The sequence below is a fragment of the Gracilinanus agilis genome, chromosome 2 (assembly GCF_016433145.1).
Source record: "Gracilinanus agilis isolate LMUSP501 chromosome 2, AgileGrace, whole genome shotgun sequence".
NCBI lineage: Eukaryota > Metazoa > Chordata > Mammalia > Didelphimorphia > Didelphidae > Gracilinanus > Gracilinanus agilis.
Genome location: NC_058131.1, coordinates 246944890 through 246967251, shown reverse-complemented (window position 1 = coordinate 246967251; position 22362 = coordinate 246944890). Strand labels below are relative to the sequence as shown.

The 22362-nt window shown below is 36.5% G+C and overlaps 1 protein-coding gene across 1 annotated transcript in view; it reads left to right on the top strand.

Annotated features, from left to right (window-relative positions):
• The window catches only part of ATP9A (ATPase phospholipid transporting 9A (putative)), a 149563-nt gene that overhangs the window by 46409 nt on the left and 80792 nt on the right, over nucleotides 1–22362 (top strand). The window contains exons 5-7 of the mRNA XM_044663832.1: nucleotides 15456–15514; nucleotides 17065–17116; nucleotides 20635–20729. Coding sequence (XP_044519767.1) covers nucleotides 15456–15514; nucleotides 17065–17116; nucleotides 20635–20729 — 206 coding nt within the window. The remainder of the gene's footprint in view (nucleotides 1–15455; nucleotides 15515–17064; nucleotides 17117–20634; nucleotides 20730–22362) is intronic.

The window sequence follows — 22362 nt, the reverse complement described above, 5'->3', positions numbered from 1 at the left end:
TGGCAAACCACTCCAGTATCTTTGCCAAGAAAACTCCAAATAGGATCATGAAAAGTTAGACAAAACTGAATGATTAAACAAGTGAATAGGATATTAGAGTTGGAGTCTGGAATACCTGGGTTGAGCTCCTGCTTCAAATACTTACTAGCTGTATGACCCTGAGTATGTCATTTAATCTCTCTTTATCTCCACTCCTTCTTTAAAATGAAGGGATGGCTTTTTAATGTCCTACCTTTAAATATTTTTTTTTATTCTGAAGTAATTTTTAAGACCTCCACCTCTCAATGACTGATGTTTCTATCTAGAAAACTTAGATGATCAAGTTTTCGAGGTTGAGGGTAAGAAATAAGAAGGCAATGCTTAAGGTTTGGGGGGAAAATTAGGAGCTGGCTAGATCACAATACCCCAAGGTTGTGAAATCATCCGTTGTAGTCCTGAACAGATTATGAGTTTTATCAGAAAATTAAGTAATAACTTGCCTTTGGGTCATGATAATTCAAGTATTTATTGAATAAAGACTGCTCTTTATCCTTAAGCTTATTGTCTAGTGGGAGAAATCAGATAAGATGCAAAGGCAGTAAGATGGCAAGAGAGGTATAGGTTATTTTTGCGTTAGTCTGCATGTAAATTGATTTTGGTGGGGAGGGGGAGTAGTGGGAATAAAACATTTACTTGATTTTCAACAAAGGAAAACATATTTTGGACTTTTAATTTGTGAACTTCAAATTGTCCAGAGCAGGAGAGCTTTCTCAAGTGTGTTTGGGAGGATTTTTGTAGTTTGTCAGATCACAGATTTGCAGGTTTCCCTTGGGGACCAAAGAATTGTAAATTAGTGTAGAATTGTTTTGCTAAAGAAAGCTTGCATCTATACTGTACTTAGGAAACTCTGGTGCCTTTGAAAAAGAATTCAGTATAATCTTTACTAGGGCAGGTGCTTGTGTGCTTTCTATGTCAGTAATCACGAGGCCACTTCAGTGTGTTTTTTGTAATCACTGTATATTAAATCCCCCTTTAATAACATATTCTTACTATAACGTTTAAAATGCTTGGCAACCAACAAAAGCCCCATTCGAGAGGGGGCAATACATCTATTTAGAAGTAAAGAGGAGTTGCCTTCTGGATTCTATTCATGGATCTATCTGGGCTCTGACCTTTTCTTTAGTTCTTTTCATATTGCAATTACTTTTCTCATGAATGATTTTTCTCCCCCTACCCCTTAACTGCACGAAGTTCTTGAAAAGATCCTAAGGAGAATTGGCAGATGGCTCTAGCATTGAGAACGTGTCTTCCTTTGTTTGGTTTCCTTTGTGGTCTGTAGTCTCAATTGTGGGACCAATATTGAGAGGTGGAAAATACAGTAGGTGTAGGGGGGATGGAACATAAAACCAGAGACCAGACCACAAATGTGTGTTTTTGTTTTCAAGCAAAACAAAACAAAGAGAAAAATGTGTCAATTTGGAAAGTGATTGAGGGGAGCCATGTTATTTGATACTGGTCAGGGGGCAGGGTGAAGGATCATAGTGCTTCAACTGGAAGCTTTCAGACAGGGGAGTAAAAAGAAGCCTTTTCTGATCCTAATATTTCATTATCTATATGGATTGCTTTGAGGAAGGTCAATTTTTTACAAAGGCCTATTTTTTGGCTTAAAAAAATAGTGGAGTACTCCATGTTCCTTTGTCACGTGTGTGTCTGACTTTTGTGAAGCATGTAAATGTGTTTTTCCAAAATCTTCTACGAATTTAATATTTTCCTGTGTTTGGTAGCAAGAATGTTAGCTACTTTATCTCAAATTTATATACAGCTATGGTTGTTGTGTAGTAATGTTGTTAATGGTTTTGTTCCAGCTTTCCTCTTGAAACCCAGTCTTTGAAATATGTATGTACGTTTGCTTTCTCTTTGTATAAGTAGATGTATATGTATATATTCACACATACTATATGTATCTATGTATACTATATGTATATATGAATACCATATGTGTATATAGATACACATACACACACTGTATATGTACAATACACATACATATTTACAAGTTTTAGTAAAGTTAATTATGCTGGTGTATTTCCTGGCAGAAATTTCTGACTTTTTCAAAGTTTTAAATTAAAACAAAAAAACTTTTAAAAGTGCTGAACTTGATTGAGTAAAAGAAATTTGAACAACAGTGTAATTAACCTCCAATTAATACAAACTCTGAAAATCAGAAAAAAACTGGGTAAAACCTTTGAAAGGTAACATTGCTGTAATATTTTAGAGCCAGTTGTCTTAGCCAAGATGTGAGTATTAAAGGATGTACTATATCTTTTACTATACTAGAAATAACTGTAGTTTGCTAAAAATGAGGTCTCTCAAGTATCTTAAAAGCTAGAGTTTTTGTTTAGCAAATCTGTTTTCCTTCCTGGTGGGTGTTTTCTTTTGAATTCAGTAGTTACTGAAGATTGTTTTAACTGCTTGCTTAAAACCTGGCTTTTTCCCCCCTGTACTGCCAAACCATACATTTTTCCTTTTAAATGTAAAGATCTTTAGGCAGTCTCAATATTGGAGAATAATGATAAGAGTTACTCAGACTTACAGGGTGATTTAAGGTCTATAAGATGCTTTTCTCAATGGGTCTCACCTCTTAATCAATTTTATTGTTTCTTTGTCAATGGGTCATTGAACAATATGTGCCCTAGACAAAATTCCCAATAGCTTCTTTCAGTTCTATAGTGGAAAGAGTGCTGGATTGGATGGTTAGGAGACCTGAGCTTTAAAGCTGACTTGGGTAGCTGTGTAATCTTTGTTTAGTCATTTTCTTTCCCTGGCTTCATTTTCTTTTTCTCTAAGATGACATTGAATTAGATTATTTTGAAAGATTCCCTGCTGGCTCTGAAAAACTATGTTTCTGTCATTAAAAAAAAAAAAAGAAAATCTCTGCTTGAGTTGTTTTTCTTAGTTATAAGGACTAATCTTTCTACTCATGGTGAGTCTGTAATGTTATATACATATTTTGAGTATGTATTTACATAGCAGGAATATGCTCATCAATGCAGCCATGCTCCCAAATACTTCTCTGTTGCATTCATTCTGATTCTGTTGATAGTTAGAGTTGAATGATTGTCTGGATTTGAAGAATTATATTTAGCAATATATGCTTAAAAGTCATCATGGCATATAGTGGAAAGAGATACTGACTTTGGAATCAGGAAGCCTGGAATCTATTCCTTTTGCTGCTGCCTACTTATTAGGTGACTTCAGGTACCAATCACTTCTCTTTGGGTCTCAATTTGCTCATCTGTAAAATGAAGGAGTCTGAGCTAGATGGTTTCCAAGTTCCTTTGTGGCTTTGATGTTCTCTGACTTTAAATATGACTTCTAGCTCTTAATCTTGAGCCTTACCATAAAGTGGATTGAGGGGCAGCTAGAGGCTCAGTGGATAGAAAGCCGGGCCTAGAGATAAGAGGTTTTGGGTTCAAATGTGGCCTTAGACACTTCGTAGCTATGCGACCCTGAGCAAGTCACTTAACCTCCATTGCCCATCCCTTATCACTCTTGTGCTTTAGAACCAATATATAGTATTGATTCTAAGATGGAAGGTAAAGGTTTTAAATAAATAAATAAATAGATGAAATGAAATTGAATTTCATTCTCCTGGTGAGGTGGACCAGTTTAAGAGAAATATCAGCTTTAACTGCCTATCTTTCAGTCACGTGAGATAACATTTATAAAATACTTAACCCAGTGTCTGGAACAGAGTAAAGGCTGTATAAATGCCTCTTCTCTTTCCCTTCCCCATCTTGCTATGTCAGATCCCATATCTTGATATTATTTTTATAAGTGTGATAACAAAGGTATAGAAATGTGGATACAATAGCCACCACTTCTCTGAACCTTCGGTGTTCAGCCACTGTCATATCCCCTGAGATGTGTTTTCCAAAATCCTAGATTAATGGTAATTATCCATTGTGTGTTATTAGCAGTAATCACATCACCTCCAGTGATGGACCATAAAAAACCAGGAAAGGGATTTAGATTTGATTCTATAATCAAAAGAGAATGACTGAAGATTTTAGAACAGGTTGTTGACAACACGGTCAGGAATGAACTGGGTAGCCTGTGAATGAAAAAAAAGAGCTGAAAATAGCAACAGTCTTGGCAAGCAATAGATAGTTTATTAATGATTTGGAATATATCAGGGGAGAACAATTATTGAAGTCATGAAATGTTTCTATTTACATTTGTAGTTACAAAACTAATAAGTGAAATCATTGCTTTTACTTTGATTATAGCTGTTAGCAAATTAAAACTGTCTATGTCTATTTCTCTCAAGCCTACTTGAATTTCTCTGATCTTGCATTTCACACCAGGGAAGCCAGCCTCAACAAATACTTTCATTGTATTAACACTTCTCATCAAGGCAAAAGGCCTTGATTAGGCAAACAAATAATTAGCCTAGAAAAAAAAGTTCAGGCTAAAACACAATTAATGCAGTTGCTAATTGTTTTTTTTTCCTGCTGTAGAGTGTGTGAATTGATTTTTCTTCGTGCTTCATAAAACAAAGGAGGATCCAAGACACATCTTAGATAGTGGTCTTTATGGTTACATGAACATATGTAGATGGGTGCCCTTACAGGGTAGTGTATATAATACCACTTGGGGGCGCTACACTTTGTTTCCTGAACTCAGGCTCTTTACAAAAAGATTCAGAGTAACAAAGTCGGTTCCTTTACTCTGTGTCAAGCACAAAATAGTACCGTCAAACTCTAGTATGTCCACATTTGTTTAGAGCAGAAATTCTTAACCCCAAGGTCTGGGAATTTGCTTTGAAAAAAATCAATAACTGTATTTTAATATAATTGATTACTTTGTAATCCTGTGTATTTTTTTAGGCATTTGAGATCATTATTCTGAGAGGAGTTCCAAAGGTTTAACCAAACTGACTGCCATGACACAAAAACGGTTAAAAATCAGTGATTTGAATAATCATTTCATTTCTCTATATTAGCTTATTTTATTTACACTTTCTGCTTTGAATTTTGAGGACCAAAGATGGATAACTTGGCTGGTTTTATGAATTAGATTCTACATTTTAGAACCTCTCTTGCAATTAGCTTTGTAGAATATTCTTTTTTAGAAAATAATACTTTCCCCTCAATTACATGAAAAAACAAATTTTCAACTTTAATTTTGTCGTTTGAGCCAATTTCTAACCTTCCCTTCATTCCCACCCCCTCCTAAGACTGCCAGCAATATGATATAGATTTTACATTGGAATATTTTAAAATATTCTTTTATTTAATTTAAAGCACTCTCTTGGAGTGTTCTGTTCATGAAGACAGTGCAATTTCTATTTTTCAAGTACAAATGATCTAGTTTGGAAGATTCTTTTGTTTGTTTTTTAATTTGGACGATGGTTTTTGTTGTTGTTGACAGGAAAAAAGAAATGAAAACCACAAAGAAGTCACATCTCTCAAGGGCTCCTTGTGATGATTTGCATATTAACCCTTTACTAGTCATGTTTCAACAACTTTTTGCCAAACTTTGAACCTGATTCTTTTCTATGAATTATTTGGGCAGAGATCTGAAAGTTTTCATCTGAGGTGCTTTCAAGAGATTGTTTGCTATTTTGGAAAGCACCTAGTTTAACATTTAATTCCTAATTTTTCCTATTTTGATCTTTGAATTGATTTAAAACTGAAGATTGCCACATAGAATCATATTCATATTTTCTCTTTTTTTTTCCCCACCAAAGAAGTCTTTCTATGAGAGTATTAGGGAGCTTAAGTATCTCTGCAAAATGGGAGATGTGTGGGGCCGGTCACTAGGACACTAGTCAATGACTTATTTAATTAGCCTGCCTATATATTAAACATGTACATTTGTGTAAATCAGTTGTTTTTGAAAGAGTTCACTGTTAAAATAACAACAAAAAAGTCCCCAAAGCCAGTAGCGGCATATATAAAATGAAACTTGTGTTTTTTTGTTTTCAGAATATCTTGAGCTGTTCTATACCATGAAAAATGAAACTGATTCTATTTGAATTGGAAAATTTCAACTTTTAACCTTTGATGAACTTTGGATGTGTCTATAGTGCCTGAGTCTCTCATTTAATGCTAACCTGGGGAAATGTTCACATGCCATAGAATTTACAGGAGAATTTCATTCATCACTGTCAGAGTCAGATTAAAGTGTGAGTTAAAAAGTAATACATTAACCAGGGCTGATGTTAAGGATTGCTTTTGTAGATCTCTAAAAACAATCAGTGTCTTACACATAGTGAAAACTAGAAGTATAGCTAAAGGTATTTGGGGTCACAACATATGCCCACACATTCCAGGACCCGAGAATTTATTTTTAATTTTTTTCCCAAGTGTTCAGCTCTTTGAGGAAAGAATTGCCTTTTAGTTATCCCAACCTGAGAAACATCTGGTCTCTCCCTTCTGAGCAGACAAACTACTCTTATTCTAAAGATATCACCCATGCAAGACCAGAAGTTGCTTATGAAAAGGCATTGATTCTGTTTGCACAAAAAAGGAAAACAAATATTAATAAGACATTTGTTCCTTGTTACAAATAAGGAGAGGTGCATGAAAATTGATGGAATGACTTTATTTTAGAAAAGCTTATTTTAATAAATAATATAGATTGCTTCCATAAGACATTTTCCACTTAAATCCTCAGGAAAGTCTCTTTCTAATGCTCTTGTGTGAGAGCAAACTCTTTAAGACACTTTATGCTTTGTTGTCCTAAATTAAAACTGCTGGACCAGGGGAATTCAGTGTTAATTATATAGTCTACCTACATTAAGAAAAATTCTTTTTAGGGAAAAAAAAGACATTTTCTGCTAGCCATTAGCTTCTAGTGAATTTAAATATTCCATGATTCAAAAGCATGACCTTTGCAAGAGAGTTGTAATGATATTTTTCTTGGACAGAGAATCCATGCAGCTCTAAATAATAGGGTTACAGATCGAACCGCTTGCCAGTTCTGGGAAAGAGGTAGGGAAGGGAGAGAGGGAGATAATTTGGATCATATAACCTCAGAAAACTTATGTAGAAATTTGTTATTACATGTAATTAGTAAGATAAAAAATCTTTATAATAAAAAATTGAAAAATATAAATAGGACTAAAGTTGGCTTACATGTAGATAACGCTTTTAGGCTTACAAATTGTAGCCCCTTTGTCACAATCTTACTATAAATGACGTCGTGTAAGAGTTATTGTATCCATTTTGTACAAGATGAAGCAGAGGCCTGGAGAGTTTTAGTTAAATTGGTCAGTGTTACTTAACTAGCAGTCAGGTCTCAGAACTCTTAACCATTGCTCTCACCACTATGTCATATTGCCTCTGCATTATTACATTAGTTTTGAGATTTCACATTCATTTGTTTCTATTGTAAGAGGCTATGGGAGGCAGGAGGAGTAGGCATGAAGAAGGTACTTTGAAAATTTGGCTGCTAGTTTTTCTTTTGTGTGTCAGGGAAAGCCACACAATTTGGTGGTGTACTAGGCAGATGCACTGTGCACTTGATGCAGATAACAATCATCACAAAATGGAAAACCATTGCAAGTGGACTTTTTAAATCTGGCTATACATTTTACTCAACTGTGATTTCTAACTAGGAAGAAAGAATTTGCCACATTGCTTTTGCTTACTTTTTCTTTGAGGATCTATAGAAAACTTAAAAATAATGTTTATAGTAGTGTTTGTAGGTTTTAAACTACATCCCACCAACTAAATAAGCATCTCATCTGTGAGTGTTCTAGAAGTTATATATATATATATATATATTGGATATTGGAGAGGCAGGCTAGGGTAAGTGGAAGGAGCTCTGACCTGCAAATCAGGTGAATGTTGGCTCTTGTGGCATTTTATATCTCATCCCTTTTTGTGTTAATCTCTGACACCATTTGCTCAGCTATTATTCCTTCCAGGATTCTTCTTCTCTTCTCCCTATCCCCATTGTACCCAAAATACACCAAGCTCTGTTACCAGAGCCTTGTACAAACCACAAACATCTCACAGTTGTAGCCCTTATTTTCAAAATGAGCCACCAATGCTTGTTTTTGGCAGCAGATATTATAGCATTTGGGGAAATATAAATTTATTAGCATCACTGACCAGGCATGTAACTCTATTATGTGTGAAAGCTTGGCTTTTTAAGAAAAAAAAAGAGTTAAAAAACAAAACAAAACAAAACAGAAAACCATATGAGCTAAGTTTGCCTTGAAGGAGATGCTAATGAAGAAACCTCTGAAGTGGTGTTAATTTCCTTCATCCTCAACTTACTTCCTGCCCTACAAGGCTGTCTCTCTGTCCCTGTCTCTCCCCGCCCCCCCCCCCCTCCTTTCCTCTCTCCTTACTTCAACCCCTTTTTCTCTCCCTCCCCCCCTTCCCCCTCTCTGTGTCTTTCTCCCTTCTGGTGGCCAGTTAGCTGATGAATGGTCAGGTACAGTAGGAGTGTTTGTATGAAATGTCTGCCTGCTGAGGTCAATCAGAAACCTCTTAACAAACACAATGGATTAAAGAGGTTTTTGTTGAGGTAGAGCAGGCTGGGCAAGACAGAGTTCAAATGAATGGATAATAAATCAGGAGTCCATTCTGTGGGGCAGAATCTGGACCTGGCAATTAAACATTCTGAGTTAATTGTTAAATTTAAACTTGTAATGAAACTTCAAGAAACTGACAGGAGGGATATTTTGGGGGAATCAGACTAATCAATGAAAATTTTGATGAGTCTTTTTATATGTTTGTTCTTGGGGAGGAAACTGAAGAGCAAATAGTGGGTACAAAGTTGTTGAAGTTGTGAAGAAACAGTCGATTGAGCAAGTCATCATTCTGCCCCTGGCTTTGTCTCTAACTTGTGTGATCAAAGTAAGCATATATCTAGGCCTGGAGAGGACCTTAGGGGTCATGTAGGCCAGCTCCTTTACTTTATGGAAGAGGAAACTGAGTCAGACCTAGAGGGAAGTGATATCTTTAGTCCCTCCCGTTCCTTGAATATTAGTTTCCTCATCTGTAAGATGAGGATTGAAATAAATGATCTAAAGTAATGTATTCTTTACTACCATCCTGCCCTACTCTCTGAATATTACCCATCCTTTAGAACCCAAGCCAAATGCAACTTTCTCCAAGCTGACTTCCCTGATCTTCACTAATAAGAAATTTCGCATGGCATTTTGCTTATAACTAACTCTAATCTAACATGCACTTAACGTGTTACACCTGCATAATTATGTTGCAAAATAGAACATTTCCCCTATTAGACTGAAATTATCATTCAATTCAGCAAATTCAATTCAACTCAATGACTAGAGCTTTCTACTTGGAACCAAAAGGTCCTAAGTTTGAATCTTTCTTTGCATATTTATCAGCTCTGTGGCTCCGGCCACTTTTGAACATCAGTCTCCTCATCTGTACAAGAAGGATAATGACACATGTAAAGTGCATGTAAACCTTAAAGTTCTTTAAAAATGCAAGGTATTAGTGATAATCGTGATTTAACAAACATTTATTCAGTATCTGCTGTGACAAAGACACTATCTTAGGTACTGAGTGTATGAAGGTGAAAAATGAGAAGGTTCTTGAGCTCAAGGAAATTACAGTCAGTATGGGAGGAGGAGGTATCTTCAGTGTATACAAGTACAAAGTAGAGTGTGATAGACATAAAGGAGAAATCCAACCAAAGTATTTTAGGGATATTTCAGAAGGGAGAGAGATTCAGTGGATTGCTTTCAGTTGGGAAAGCTTTTTCTTGAAGGAGGTGACCTAGGAATGAAGCCATTGTTTTGGATATGAGAGTTGTGTCCTGTGCCTGTCTATGCAAGTGGTTAAAAAAAACAAAACAGGATAAGATTAGGAAAAAACTAATAAGCAAATTTAGATTAGAGATATTGTGTGAGGAAGGAAAGAATGTGTGAAGTAAGCTTGGACAGGTAGGTTGGAACCATATATAGTGGGTGTTAAGGGCTAGGATGAGGAGTTTGTATTTTGTCTTAGAGGGGAAGGGGGAAGGAGAAAGGAATAAGTATTTATGTAGCACCTATTATGCCCCTCCTATTGGGAGAATGAAGTGACAGAGTGGATAGTGTCTGAGCCTGAAGTCATGAAGACCTGAGTTCACATCTATTCTCAGATACTTCCTGGCTGTGCAACTCTGGGCAAGTTACTTAACCTTGTTTGCCTCAGTTCTTCTGTCAAATGAGCTGGAGAAGGAAATGGCAAACCACTCCAGCATCTGCCAAGAAAACCACAAATGAGGTCATGAAGAATCCAGAATAACTGGAAAAAGACTCAACAACAACAAAATATGTGTACACCACTAAGTGATTTACAATTATTATCTTATTTGATTCTCAAAATAACCCTGGGAAGTAGTTGTTATTATTATCTTCAGCTTGTAGTTGAAGAAATGGAGGCAAAAAGAGGTTACAATGACTTGCTAGTGATCATACAGTTAGGAAGTAACTAAGGCCAGATTTGAACTCCAGGCCCAGCACATTATCTGTTGCACTCCTGTTATAAGCAATAGGGAGCCCTCTAAACTTTTTTAAAGTAGGAAATGATATGCTGAAGCTTGTGCATTAGGAAGTTTATTTTCTTATCTGTGTGAAGAATAGATCACAGAGAGACTCTGGAGGCAGGGAGAGCAGTGAGCAACTTTTTTATTACTTCAGGTGAGATGTGTTGACAGTTTGACTGGGGGAGTGATAGCATGAGTAGGTGGGATGTGAACTAGAGATGTTGTGGAGGTGGAAATGAGAATACTTGGCAGCTATTTGGATGTGTGTGTGCAGGGAGTAGAGTAAGGGATAAAGAGGAATCAGAATGACAGAGGTTTTGAGCTGGGGGTGACTAGGAAGATGGTGCTACCCAGTAATAGAAATAGACAAGATGGGAGAGTATTTGAGTTTATGGATTCACTTTGGGACTTCTTGAGTATGTAATGCTAGGAGGCAACCAAGACTTATTATTTTTGCTTTTCCCCTATTATCTATCACAGTGATCTATACCTAGTCAATACTTAACACATGTTATTAATTTGATTTTTTTTATTAGTAGCAGGAAGTTTTACTAAAAGAAAACTCCATCCCATACTCTCACAATGAGCATCTCTTTATATTAAAGGTTCAGGCTGTGAAATCTTTTTATGTCAGGTTCTTTATTGACATGAACGATTCCTATAAAGGGAACTGTTCCTCCTACAGTCTGACACTCCAGAGGGAGTTTAGTTGAATTTTAAGGTAACAGTACTTAGTGATTTTATGGGGGGAAAAAAAACCTCTCTAAAAGTAAGAGTCATGCTAATTTGTAGTCTGACCAAAACTGAGTTGCTTGTGCTTCTTTAGCTCAAGGAGATATATGGACATTTCAACAATCACCATGTCTTCCTTTAGAAAGATACTGGGATTGTTAATTGTCATAGGAAAATGGTTCATATTTTCTCATAATTACAGAAATACAAATGGAGATAACTTTGAAATATCTTATACTTAGCAATGAAAAAGTCAATTTCAGTTTTCGTTAGGGTCATTAGGGCAACAGAACTTTTATTAAATTAATATATTCAGTTTGTCAATAAGTGTTCATTAAGCACCAACTGTGTGCCAGGCTAAGTGCTTGGAGATATAAGACCAAAGGGAGATAGTCCTTGCCTCAAAGAGCTTATATTTCACTGGAGAGTATATGTTCAGATAAATAACACAAGAGTGTTACATACTTGTATACAAAGTGTTATACATTTACAAATAAAATGACTGTTAAAAGTGTTAAAAGGACTGAGGTGTAGAAAAACTTGGAAAATTGGGAAAAAAGTTCTAAGAGTTGGAGATTAAGAGGGAGAACATAGAATAATACTAATACAAAAGCATGGATATCAAGAAAGATGTTTGTTGTGTTACATGGCCAACAGACAATTGTAGGGTGTATGATAATCAGCCTGGAAAAGTAGACTGGAGCCATATTAGGAAAGATTTTATGTGCTATATAGGGGAGATTATATTTTAAACTAGATGTAATAGTCACTGGATGTTGTTGAGCAGGGGAAGAACATGGTCAGACCTGTGTTTTGGGAATATAAATCTGGCAACTTTATAGAGTATGTAATAGAGAGAGGAGAGAGGCTAAATACAAGGAGACACATTACAAGGTTATTGATGTACTCTAGAAAAGAGGTGATGGGCTAAATTTTGGTGCATATAATGTAAGTATAGTAAAAGGGGCAGATGCAACCAATTTTTTAGAGATAGAATTGGTAAGATTTGGTGACTGATTAGGGGATGCATTTAGGGAAAAGCATTGAAGATAACTTTGAGATTGCAACCTCTGAGACTGGAAGAATGGTGTTGTCTTTATGAATCCTTATTCTATTATCCCTCTCAGATTTGTGTCATCTGCAAATTTTAGGAATGCCAGTATTTGTATCTAAGTTATTCACAAAATTGTTAATTAACATAAAGCCAACTAAGGGCTCAGGGGCAAGACCTTGGAGATCTTATACTATGTTGACATTGAACTATTGACTACTTTTTGGGTCTGACCTTCCTAATCTACTTAATTTCATTATTGTATAACTGTTTGCCCCCTCATTTTTTCTTTCATCCTGAGAGCTTTATCAAATCTTTTGAGAAAATCAAGGCAAATTATGTCTATAATGTTCCATAGCTTTCCCAGTTGATAACCCTGTCAAAAAAAGGAAATAAGGTTAGTCTGGCATGAACTGCCCTTGTGAAAGCTATGCTAGCTTTTTATGACCACCTCTTCTCTTTCTAAATATTGATTAGTGTTGAAGCAAATAGACTAAGTTATTCAGTTTTATGTTTAATGATCAAATCTATTAGAATTGTACTTTTATTACTTACATCAAAAAGTTGTTGGGAGGATGGTTACCTGTTAATGACAACTTTCCTTCAACTAAGTTTCCTTGTTTGAGTAAAGAATTCTAGATCTGATGTACTTTTGTGAAAATACTTCTAGAAAGCTCGAAAAATCACCTCATACTATGAGGTTTTGTAGCAATGATTATTTTAAAACTTTAGCTAAATCCTCTGCATTACCCTCAATATTTTGCTTCTATACTAGATATCCACTTATTAAAATGATTTTAGAATTTTCCCAAGAAATTGGAGTCAAGTTCATTGACTTTTTTCAGTCTCTAATAATATGTTCCTTTTTTTTTTTTTTTTTTTTTTTGTAAATTGGGATAAAAGCCTTTCTGGAATGTGATAGTAAATGTGTAACAACTAGTGCTGTAGGGAAAAAAAAGTACATGACACACTTTTTTTTTTTTAAACCCTTGTACTTCGGTGTATTATCTCATAGGTGGAAGATTGGTAAGGGTGGGCAATGGGGGTCAAGTGACTTGCCCAGGGTCACACAGCTGGGAAGTGGCTGAGGCCAGGTTTGAACCTAGGACCTCCTGTCTGTAGGCCTGACTCTCACTCCACTGAGCTACCCAGCTGCCCCACATGACACACTTTTAAGTTTAATCTACTTTATTTATATTTTAGAACCAAGAGAACATTATATATAGCAATAGAAATATTATTTAAAGAATGACTTGTGTATGTTCCTCTCTATCATTTTTAAAAAGTCTAGTTAATCAACACAGTGATAAATCAAAGCCCTTATTTATAGCATTCACCCATTTCCAAGGTGAAAATGTTTATAACGGAAAATTTTAAAAGTTTTCATAATAAGTTGGAGTTGGTTTAAGCATACTCCTGCTTTCTCCAACCCTGTGGCACTTTCAAAGATTATTGACAGTGATCTGATGATTATATTTACTGGTTCTTTCAGTACCTAAAGAAGGAGTTTGTCTGTAATCTTATAGGTGACTTGGACTCATGCAAAATTGCCCTTTTCTCCATAATTAGAAATATGATTGTCAATGTTTAGCTTTTATTCTGTAGAATTTGGATGGCAAAGGGCTCAGAGGTCATGATTTCCTCTCCAGAGTGATTTTTCTCATCTTTTTACCAGGTTTATACTTTGTTGTTTTTTTTTTTTTTTTGGAGTACCTCTTAATGCCTTATAAATCACATCCAAATTTCTTTCCCTACTTTCTGTTAACCTTTTACCTATCTTACCAATTTGTTTTATTTACTTTGTCTTACTTTGCCTTGATAACAATCTTTGCTTTCTCTGTTAATTCTTAGTCTTCATCTTTTCTTTCTGCTGCTGTTTCCCCTTAGGTTTCTTCATTTTCTCTTCTTCTGCAGATCTTCCTCCCTTAGTCTCCTATTCTTTCTCTTTTTTCTCCTTTAAAGTAAATCCTCCTTCATCCTTCTCCACCTTTAATTTTTGCTGATGCCCTCTAAAAGTCTCCCCCTTAAATTTCATCTCTGGCCTTCTTAATAATTCTAAAGCCCTGGGGGCAGCGGGGTGGCTCAGTGGATTGAGAGCCAGGCCCAGAGATGGGGGGTCCTGGGTTCAAATATGGCCTCATACACTTCTAGCTGCGTGACCCTGGACAAGTCACCATGTAAATGGCAGCACCTAGGTGGTACAATGGACGGAATGCTAGGCCTGGAGTCTGGGAGACTTGTCCAAATAGCTATCTGATTGTAACTTGTTTTGCCTTGGTTTCCTCATCTGCAAAATGATCCAGATAAGAAAGTGGCAAACCTTGGGGGCAGCTGGGTAGCTCAGTGAATTGAGAGCCAAACCTAGAGATGGGAGATCCTATATTTAAATCTGGCCACAGACGCTTCCCAGCTGTGTGACCCTGGGCAAGTCATTTAACCTCCATTGCCTAGCCTTTAGTGCTCTTCTGCCTTAGAACTAATATATCGTATTGATTCTAAGACAAAAGGTAGAAGTTTAAAAAAAATAATTCAAAAGCCCACCAAATCATGTTCATAATTCCTTTTTCATCTCTTTGCCCATTCTTTCATACAACTCTCCCATGGAAGTTGGATGTAGATTAAAATCTTGCCTTACTTGTTATAGTGATAGAATGTCAGAACTGGAAGGTACCTTATGATAGTGTAAGTGCTGTTGGATAGAGATCAGTTAATTCAATCCTTACATAAAGAGACAGAAATTGCAATTTGGTGCAGATAGATTACTTGTCCATTATCACACAAGTAGTTAGGAAAGCCAAGAGTAGAAAACTATTCCACTAGAGGTTCTTCTGAAGAGGAGTGGAATCCTCTGGGAAGTCTATACCAGAATAATGAGGCATCAGTATTTGAGAAAAACTTATTTAGTGGATAACATTTTTGCAGGAAAGCAGATGGAAGTCAATTCATTTCAGAGCTTCAGAAAAGCACTATTTTTATTGAGAAAGAAATCTACATGGTCTTTACCCCCCTGTACCACACTGCTTTCTTTAATTGATTTGTGTGAGGGCCACATGTGTATCTGAGTTTTAGGAGCACTGGGCAGTAGACATTCACTCAGTATTTGCTGAATTGGATTTAATTTTTGGAATGATTTGGCTTGGACCTGATGGGGACTGTTTCTTTTCCACAGGCACGGTGAAGGTGAAGAGTTCTGGCATCCAAGTGGGAGACCTTATCCTTGTTGAAAAGGTTAATATAAACATGTGGCTATATACATTCTTCTGTCAATGTTGGCATGCACCAATTTTTCTCTCTGTTAATATGAGCATGTAATTTGTAGACTGACAAATTAATTGTGCATTTGTTCTTTAGGATTAAATCTAATTCCTTTTCCTGGATACATTTTATCTCATTCTATTACGAGGTTGGGGAGCAAGGTGGGGAATTCTGCAGTCTGTGCCTACTCGCTAGCCAGATATCATTCTTTGACATCATGGTGATGAATCTGAAATTTTGATTTCCATTTTTTTTTCAGTCTAGTATTTTCATTCACATAATAGGGTTACAAGATCCTGTTATTTAAATAGGTAAATAGCCTTATACAGAACAATGAACACTGACTCTGGATTCAAAGGACCTGGATTCAAACCTTTCCACTGATGCTTACCACTTAGGTGACCTTGGACAAGTCACTTAAGATTCTGGGACCCGTATTTACTCATCGTAAAGTGAAGAGGTTAGATTAGATTATTTCTGAGGTCCCTTCCAGCACTAGATCTGTGATCTTATGTGTAGTTTATATGCTCAAATTTTCTTAGCTAGTATTAGTAGCCCTCCATCTTTAAATAATACATTTTTGAATTGTTTTTGTAGGCATACCATCATGTTGAATGGAGCATGACATAAAAAAATGTGTTAGAAACATATTTTAAAAACCCTAGATCTTTAAAAACTTTGCTCCCTTAGAGGAACAGCATTAAGATGAACTACAGTGTCCTTGAATAAGTTATAAAATCTTTGTTATTGCCTTAATTTCTTTGCCATGCATTTATTAGTGTGTGGGGTCTAAGATATGTGGGGGGTGGTGGGAGAGGTGGAAAGAAGTCAACAGAATAATATTTAATCAGAGAAGGATTGTGCTTTAACTCCTTTCTGAAGAAAATGGTCATGCCCTTTTCAAAAGGATTAAAGTAGATGATACAAATGTGATTTCAGGGAAGAGTGAGATGTTTTAGACAGAAGTGCACATCCCCCTCCCTTTAAGCTGCTTCTGTTTATAATTATACTGTATTACCATTTTAGCCTTCCATTCCTTCAGAAGATGACTTTCATTAGTCCTCGATACTTCTCTTTTTTCCTGTTATTTATATTCTCTACTTCCAAAAAAAATCAAGCAAGAAATTAGTAGAAACAGAATGAAACTATAGGGAGAGTATTTGTAGCATTGCCAATAGGGAACTCTTTGGAAGAAAGCCAATAGTAGTCTTAAGCTCTAAGCTGGTGATCCTTTGATGGGAATCACTGGAGGTAATGGTTGGATTCTCTGGAAGTCTAGAAAGTCCCTTCCTGTGATTGGATTTCTATGGTGGATTAGTACAATAGCAGCAACTTGCAAGATTTTTCAGATTTAATACAAAATAAATCCCTAAATCTCTGTTTGACAAAGAAGCAAACTTAAAAAGGGGCTGTGGGCCTTCAAAAAATTTTTTGTCGGGGCAGGGGTGGCAGTGGGAGGAGGGTGGTAGTGGATAGAGCTTGCACATGTGTACACAATAACACTCTTTCTTTTCATAATGTAGAACCAACGGGTCCCTGCTGACATGATCTTCCTGAGGACATCAGAAAAAAATGGTAAACATCTGGGATCAATTTTGGAAATAACCATTAACCTTTCAGTGGTTATTTGGCAAAACAATAATTTGAAAATGTAACAGAAGTAGATATAATTTTAGAGTCACAGAGATGAATCAAAAACATCTTTTTGATGGGCTAGTCTTCCCCTCCCCCCATCCTTTTCTTTGTGGGGGCGATTTATGTGATGGTAGGTTTTGATAATTAAAAAGATATAACTGCCTGGACCCACGGAGAGTCACAGCTGGCAAAGTCACACAGTGGCTCACGTTCCATGGAGAGTTAAATAAATACTGCCTGTTATCACTCTCTTCTTGGCTGAGTTAAGTTAGCTTCAGGAGCTGGTAAAGGAGGAAGTGTTTCTAACATAGAGGCTTTAAACAGCAGTTGTCTCTCTTCTCCTGGAAAATTCCTTCAAGATGTGTTTGCAATGGATGATATCTGGCATTAAAGAAGCAAGAGTAAAAGCCTGCCTTTTTCATAAGCTTGTCATGAATGACAGGGGCTCTACCTCTCCTGGGCCCATCTGTTTGTTTATTGTGATAGCCCGAGTTTGCTCCACTGAACGACTCAGCTGGCGTTAGCTGCAGTTGTAACCCTTTCTCAGTGTGGTTGCCACAATTCACTGGTCTCTCTGCCAGCAGGCTTTGAAACCTCCCTGCGTTTTTATTTTTAGGCGGCTCTGGGTAAATGGTGCCATTTTTCCTGTGACTGGTAGTCAGGCATGATTCTAGACCTTTTAACCTCTGAAAGCCAGAATTTATTTTCCTTTGAGGTTCTTGTGGCCTGCTGTAGGTGGTTTAGATTTCTCCCTTCTATATTTTAGAAGAAAAAAAATGAATAGGAAGGGGGCAGGGATTAGTGGGTCACCAATTAGAACTGGCTTTTTGTGACTTTGGCTTTAATACAGACATTGTTTTTTTTGGGGGGGAGGGGAAACTAGAATGAATAAATAGAGTGTGTTTGTGTATATATATTCACACACATGTGTGTGTTATTGATATACATATGTAGATATAAATGGGGGTGGGGAGAGAGAGAGAGAGAGAGAGGATGGTATAATGGAAAGAATCCTGTTCTTAGAGTGGGAGGAACTAGGTTCAAGTCTTGCCTCTGTCACTTACTAGCTGTATGACTTTGGGCAAATCATTTCACCTTTGTGAACCTCAGTTTACTCATCTGTAAAATGAGAATGCTAACATTTTCATTGTCTACTTCAAAGAGTTGTTGTGAGGCAAATTCTTTGTAAAAACCTAATGTGCTTAGTAATAGTAAAATAGTAATGTGCTTATTGTCATTTTGTAGTAGTAGTAGTAATATTAATAGTAGTAATAGTCAATAGATATTTATTAAGTGTTTACTATGTGTAGGGCACTGTGTTAAGTTCTGAGGATACAAAGAGACAAAAGGCAGTCCCTGCCCTCCAGAAATTTACAATCTAATGGGGAGTGACAACATGCAAACAGGCTATGTACAAAAAAATATTTAAAAGATAAATAGGAAATAATCAACAGAGGGAAGGTACTCAAGTGAATAGGCATTAAGACACCCAATTTTTATTCAGTTACCAAAAGCAATCATTTTATCCTCCTATACAATGGTCTGCTGAACATTAAACAAAAAGAATAATTTTAAGATAGTGACCGGTACTAGGACATCTGTAGCATATGAGAAAAAGGAGAACAATAATAATAATTCCTAATAGTATTTTAAGTTTGCAAGGACTTTTAAACACAGGATCATGCTTAATCTCAGTTGTCTTTTCTGGTTGTTCCTATAGGTATTATTATTATGTACTATGGTGTAAAAATACTTGCCTTAAAAGTTGAAGGAGCTAGTTTCTAATCCTACCTCTGCTGTTTATTGCCATTGTGGCTTTGGGCAAGCCACTTAACTTTTGGAGCCTTGGTTTCTTCATTATATATATAATATAAGAAAAGAGTTGAACTAGATTGCCTCTGAGAGCCTTTCTGTTTCTAGATCTATAATGTAATAATTCTCATCTTATAGCTGAGGGAAATGAAACCCAGAGGAATCTTAACTTGTGCTCAGTCATACAACTAGTGAGAGGCACAAAGGTCTCTCTTGACTTCTTCATTTTCCTTTCCATTACTCTGTGATGTCTTTAAGAGCACACAAGTTCTTTTCTTTAGAAAGCAGTTTAGGAGCTCATCACTGATATTCTTATAATTATTTTTCTTCAAAATGTTTTTGCAAATGCAAATAATTTTACATGTTATATGTCTGTATATCTATACATCTTCTATACGTGTATGCACATACCTAGAATGCGTATACATACAATGCATCCCAGAAGTCTCAGTTCAGTTTGAAGTGAAAATAACAAAGATTTTAGGTTATTTTGTCTGTGCGTGTGTATGTGTAAACACACAACAAGTCCAGTCTTCATATAACCATTTATCAATCTGGGTAATACTAATAATAGAGAAACAACATGAGATAATGGATGAGAGGCAACTTCCTAGCGAGGGACACCTGAACTCAAGTTCTGCTTTTGATACTTATTAGTCCTGTGACTCTGGGCTAGTCACTTAATTTGTCAGTGCCCTAGCAGCTTTAGAAGACTATAACTTCCAGGGAATTCTAGAGTTTGCAGTGGTATAGGGAGTTCCCTTTACTAATGAAGTTACAATTCTAGTCCCTTTCCTCTCCATTTCTCTTTTCGTAGAATAATAATGGTTCATGTTTATATAATGCTTTCAAGTTTTAGAAGCCTTATAAACAGTATATCTTTTTGTGGTATTAATTTTTAAAATTTGAGTCCCAAGTTCTCTCCCACCCCCCACTCATTGAGAAGGCAGGCAATATGATACCTTTCATTATACATGCAGAACATTTCCATATTAGACATGTACAAATGACAGTTCATGTTATCTTTATAACCTTGTGGGGTAGATGTTCTCATTATCCTCATTTTATAGATAAGAGATTGAAACCCAGAAGGGTTCAATGACTTCCCCAGAGTCATATAGCTTATAACTTTCTGAGATGGATTTTGAACCCAGATCTTTTTAAAGCTCGATATTCACTGCACAAGGCTGCCTGTGGAATATACTATGAAATATTCAATGTATGACTGTGGAAGGAGGTTTCTGTTTTCTAGGGAATTTATCCTTAACTTTCTCTGTCATATAATCTTGTCAGTTGTGATAGATCAGTGCTTCATGGTGACTTCTGTTTGACTATGGTAGCAGAAACTACAACATACTCTGTTGCACCACAAATTATTAGTGGCAAAAGTGCCTCTGATTGTCTGGCCTCCCTACTGTGGTAGCAAGTCTTCCTACTCTTAAAATCTAGTGATGGAGAGGAAGCAGCTGATTGGAAAGAGAGTGGGATGTGATGCAGTGATCTTTGAATGGTTCCATTTTGAAGGCAACTAGAACTTGAAGATTTATTTTCAAAGCTGCTTAGAGGTATTCCTGATGATAACTAGCAGGTTTGATTAAGTGATTCTTAAGTTGAAAAAGAATATGAAATATGTGGACATTTCACAGGGTCTTGCTTCTTGAGGACGGATCAGTTAGATGGGGAGACAGACTGGAAACTACGCTTGCCTGTGGCTTGCACGCAAAGACTGCCCACCGCTGCAGTGAGTATTTCCTTCATTCCTCCTTTTATTCCTTTGTAACCTTTATTGTCCTCCACCTTTCTGACTTTCTCATTTTTATTTTCTCTTTTCTCCTGTCTCCCCATTACTCTTTCCTTTTTTCTTTCCCCATCATTCTCTTCTTTTTCCTTTCTTCTACTCTTCCCTTCCTCTACCCTTTCATCCTCTACTTCATTCCTTCTTTTTCCTTTCCTCCCTCTTCCCTCCTCCTCTTTAGTCCTTTCTCTCTTCCTTCCTCTTTCTTCCCTTTTTTCCTTCTCCCTTTTCCTCCTCATACCCTTTTCTCCCTTCCCTTCTGTCTTCCCTCTTCCCCCCTCTCTTTTCCTTCTATCTCTTAGCTAATCTCCCATTCCCTCCCCTCTCCCTTTTATCTCTTTCCCTTCTCCCCTTCCCTCCATTCTCTTTTACCTTTCCCTATCCTCTCTTATCTAATTACCTTTTCCTCTCTTTCTCCTTTTCCCTTCCCTCCCCTCCTCTCTTTCTCCCCTTTTACCTCCCCAGGATCCTATGGTAATAGATCATAGAATAGTTTGCAGTGAATCAGGAAGCTCCTCTTCAGAAAGACTATATTGAACAGTGTGTTCTCTCCTATTCAGTATCTTAATCCTTTATATTATACTTTTTTAGGATTTGGCAAGCCTATGTACTACCAGTACCATTGTCTTTAATGCTTTCATTTGTTTGGTTTATTATTATTGATCTATGAAAGCTTTAAGAACTAAATAGTATCATTTTTATAACTTTTAAAAATGAAATATTTTAGGCTTAACTAAAAGAACATGTTATTTCTAGGGAAGAAACAATGATGCCCATGTTTCGTAGGGCACAGAGTTGCAAAGAATTTTTTGGCAGGTGTTAGGGCTGGAAGTGAGTGGGAGGGGAACAGGAACAAGAGTATAATCTTTTACCTCCAGTCTTTGCAAAGCAGTTTCCTATTTATCTAGTGTATTGTAAGGAAGCAAAGTGCTTATATATATGCATATATACACACACTTATGTATATGTGTATATATCTATATATATGTATAAAGAAACATCCTCCAATTTTCCCATAAATCATCCCCATCTGTCTTACAGAGAGAGCCTCTGAGGTGTACTTTGAGATTTTAGAGACCACCTAGTTGTGATGTAAAGAGGCTGCCTGGTGATAAGAGTGTTTAAACATTTGAACAAGCTACTAAAGGAAGTGAAAGAGACCTTTTAAAACAGGGAAAACTCCACCTATCTGAATTATTTGCATTAGGCACTGGTAATATTTCTAAGTCTTCAGCACTGACACTGGCAGAACCTAATACAGAAAAGGACATAGAGAGGAAAAAAAGAATGAGTAGGAGAACAAGGTGAAGTGAAAGGGGAAACCTCTTTGGCATGTACAGTGGAATGCTGTAAAAATAACTTTATATCAAAGTTATCAGTGCCAGGTTAAATACAGGCCTTTTGGAGAGCAGGGACCAAGCTAGGATGGTAGAGGGAATATGGTAGCTGTTTTCAAGTGTTTGAAAGGTTACCATATAGCAGGCTCAGTGAATAGAGAGGCAGTCCTGGAGATGGGAGATCCTGGTTTCAAATTTGGTCTCAAACACTAGCAGTGTAACCTTGGGCAAGTCAGTTAACC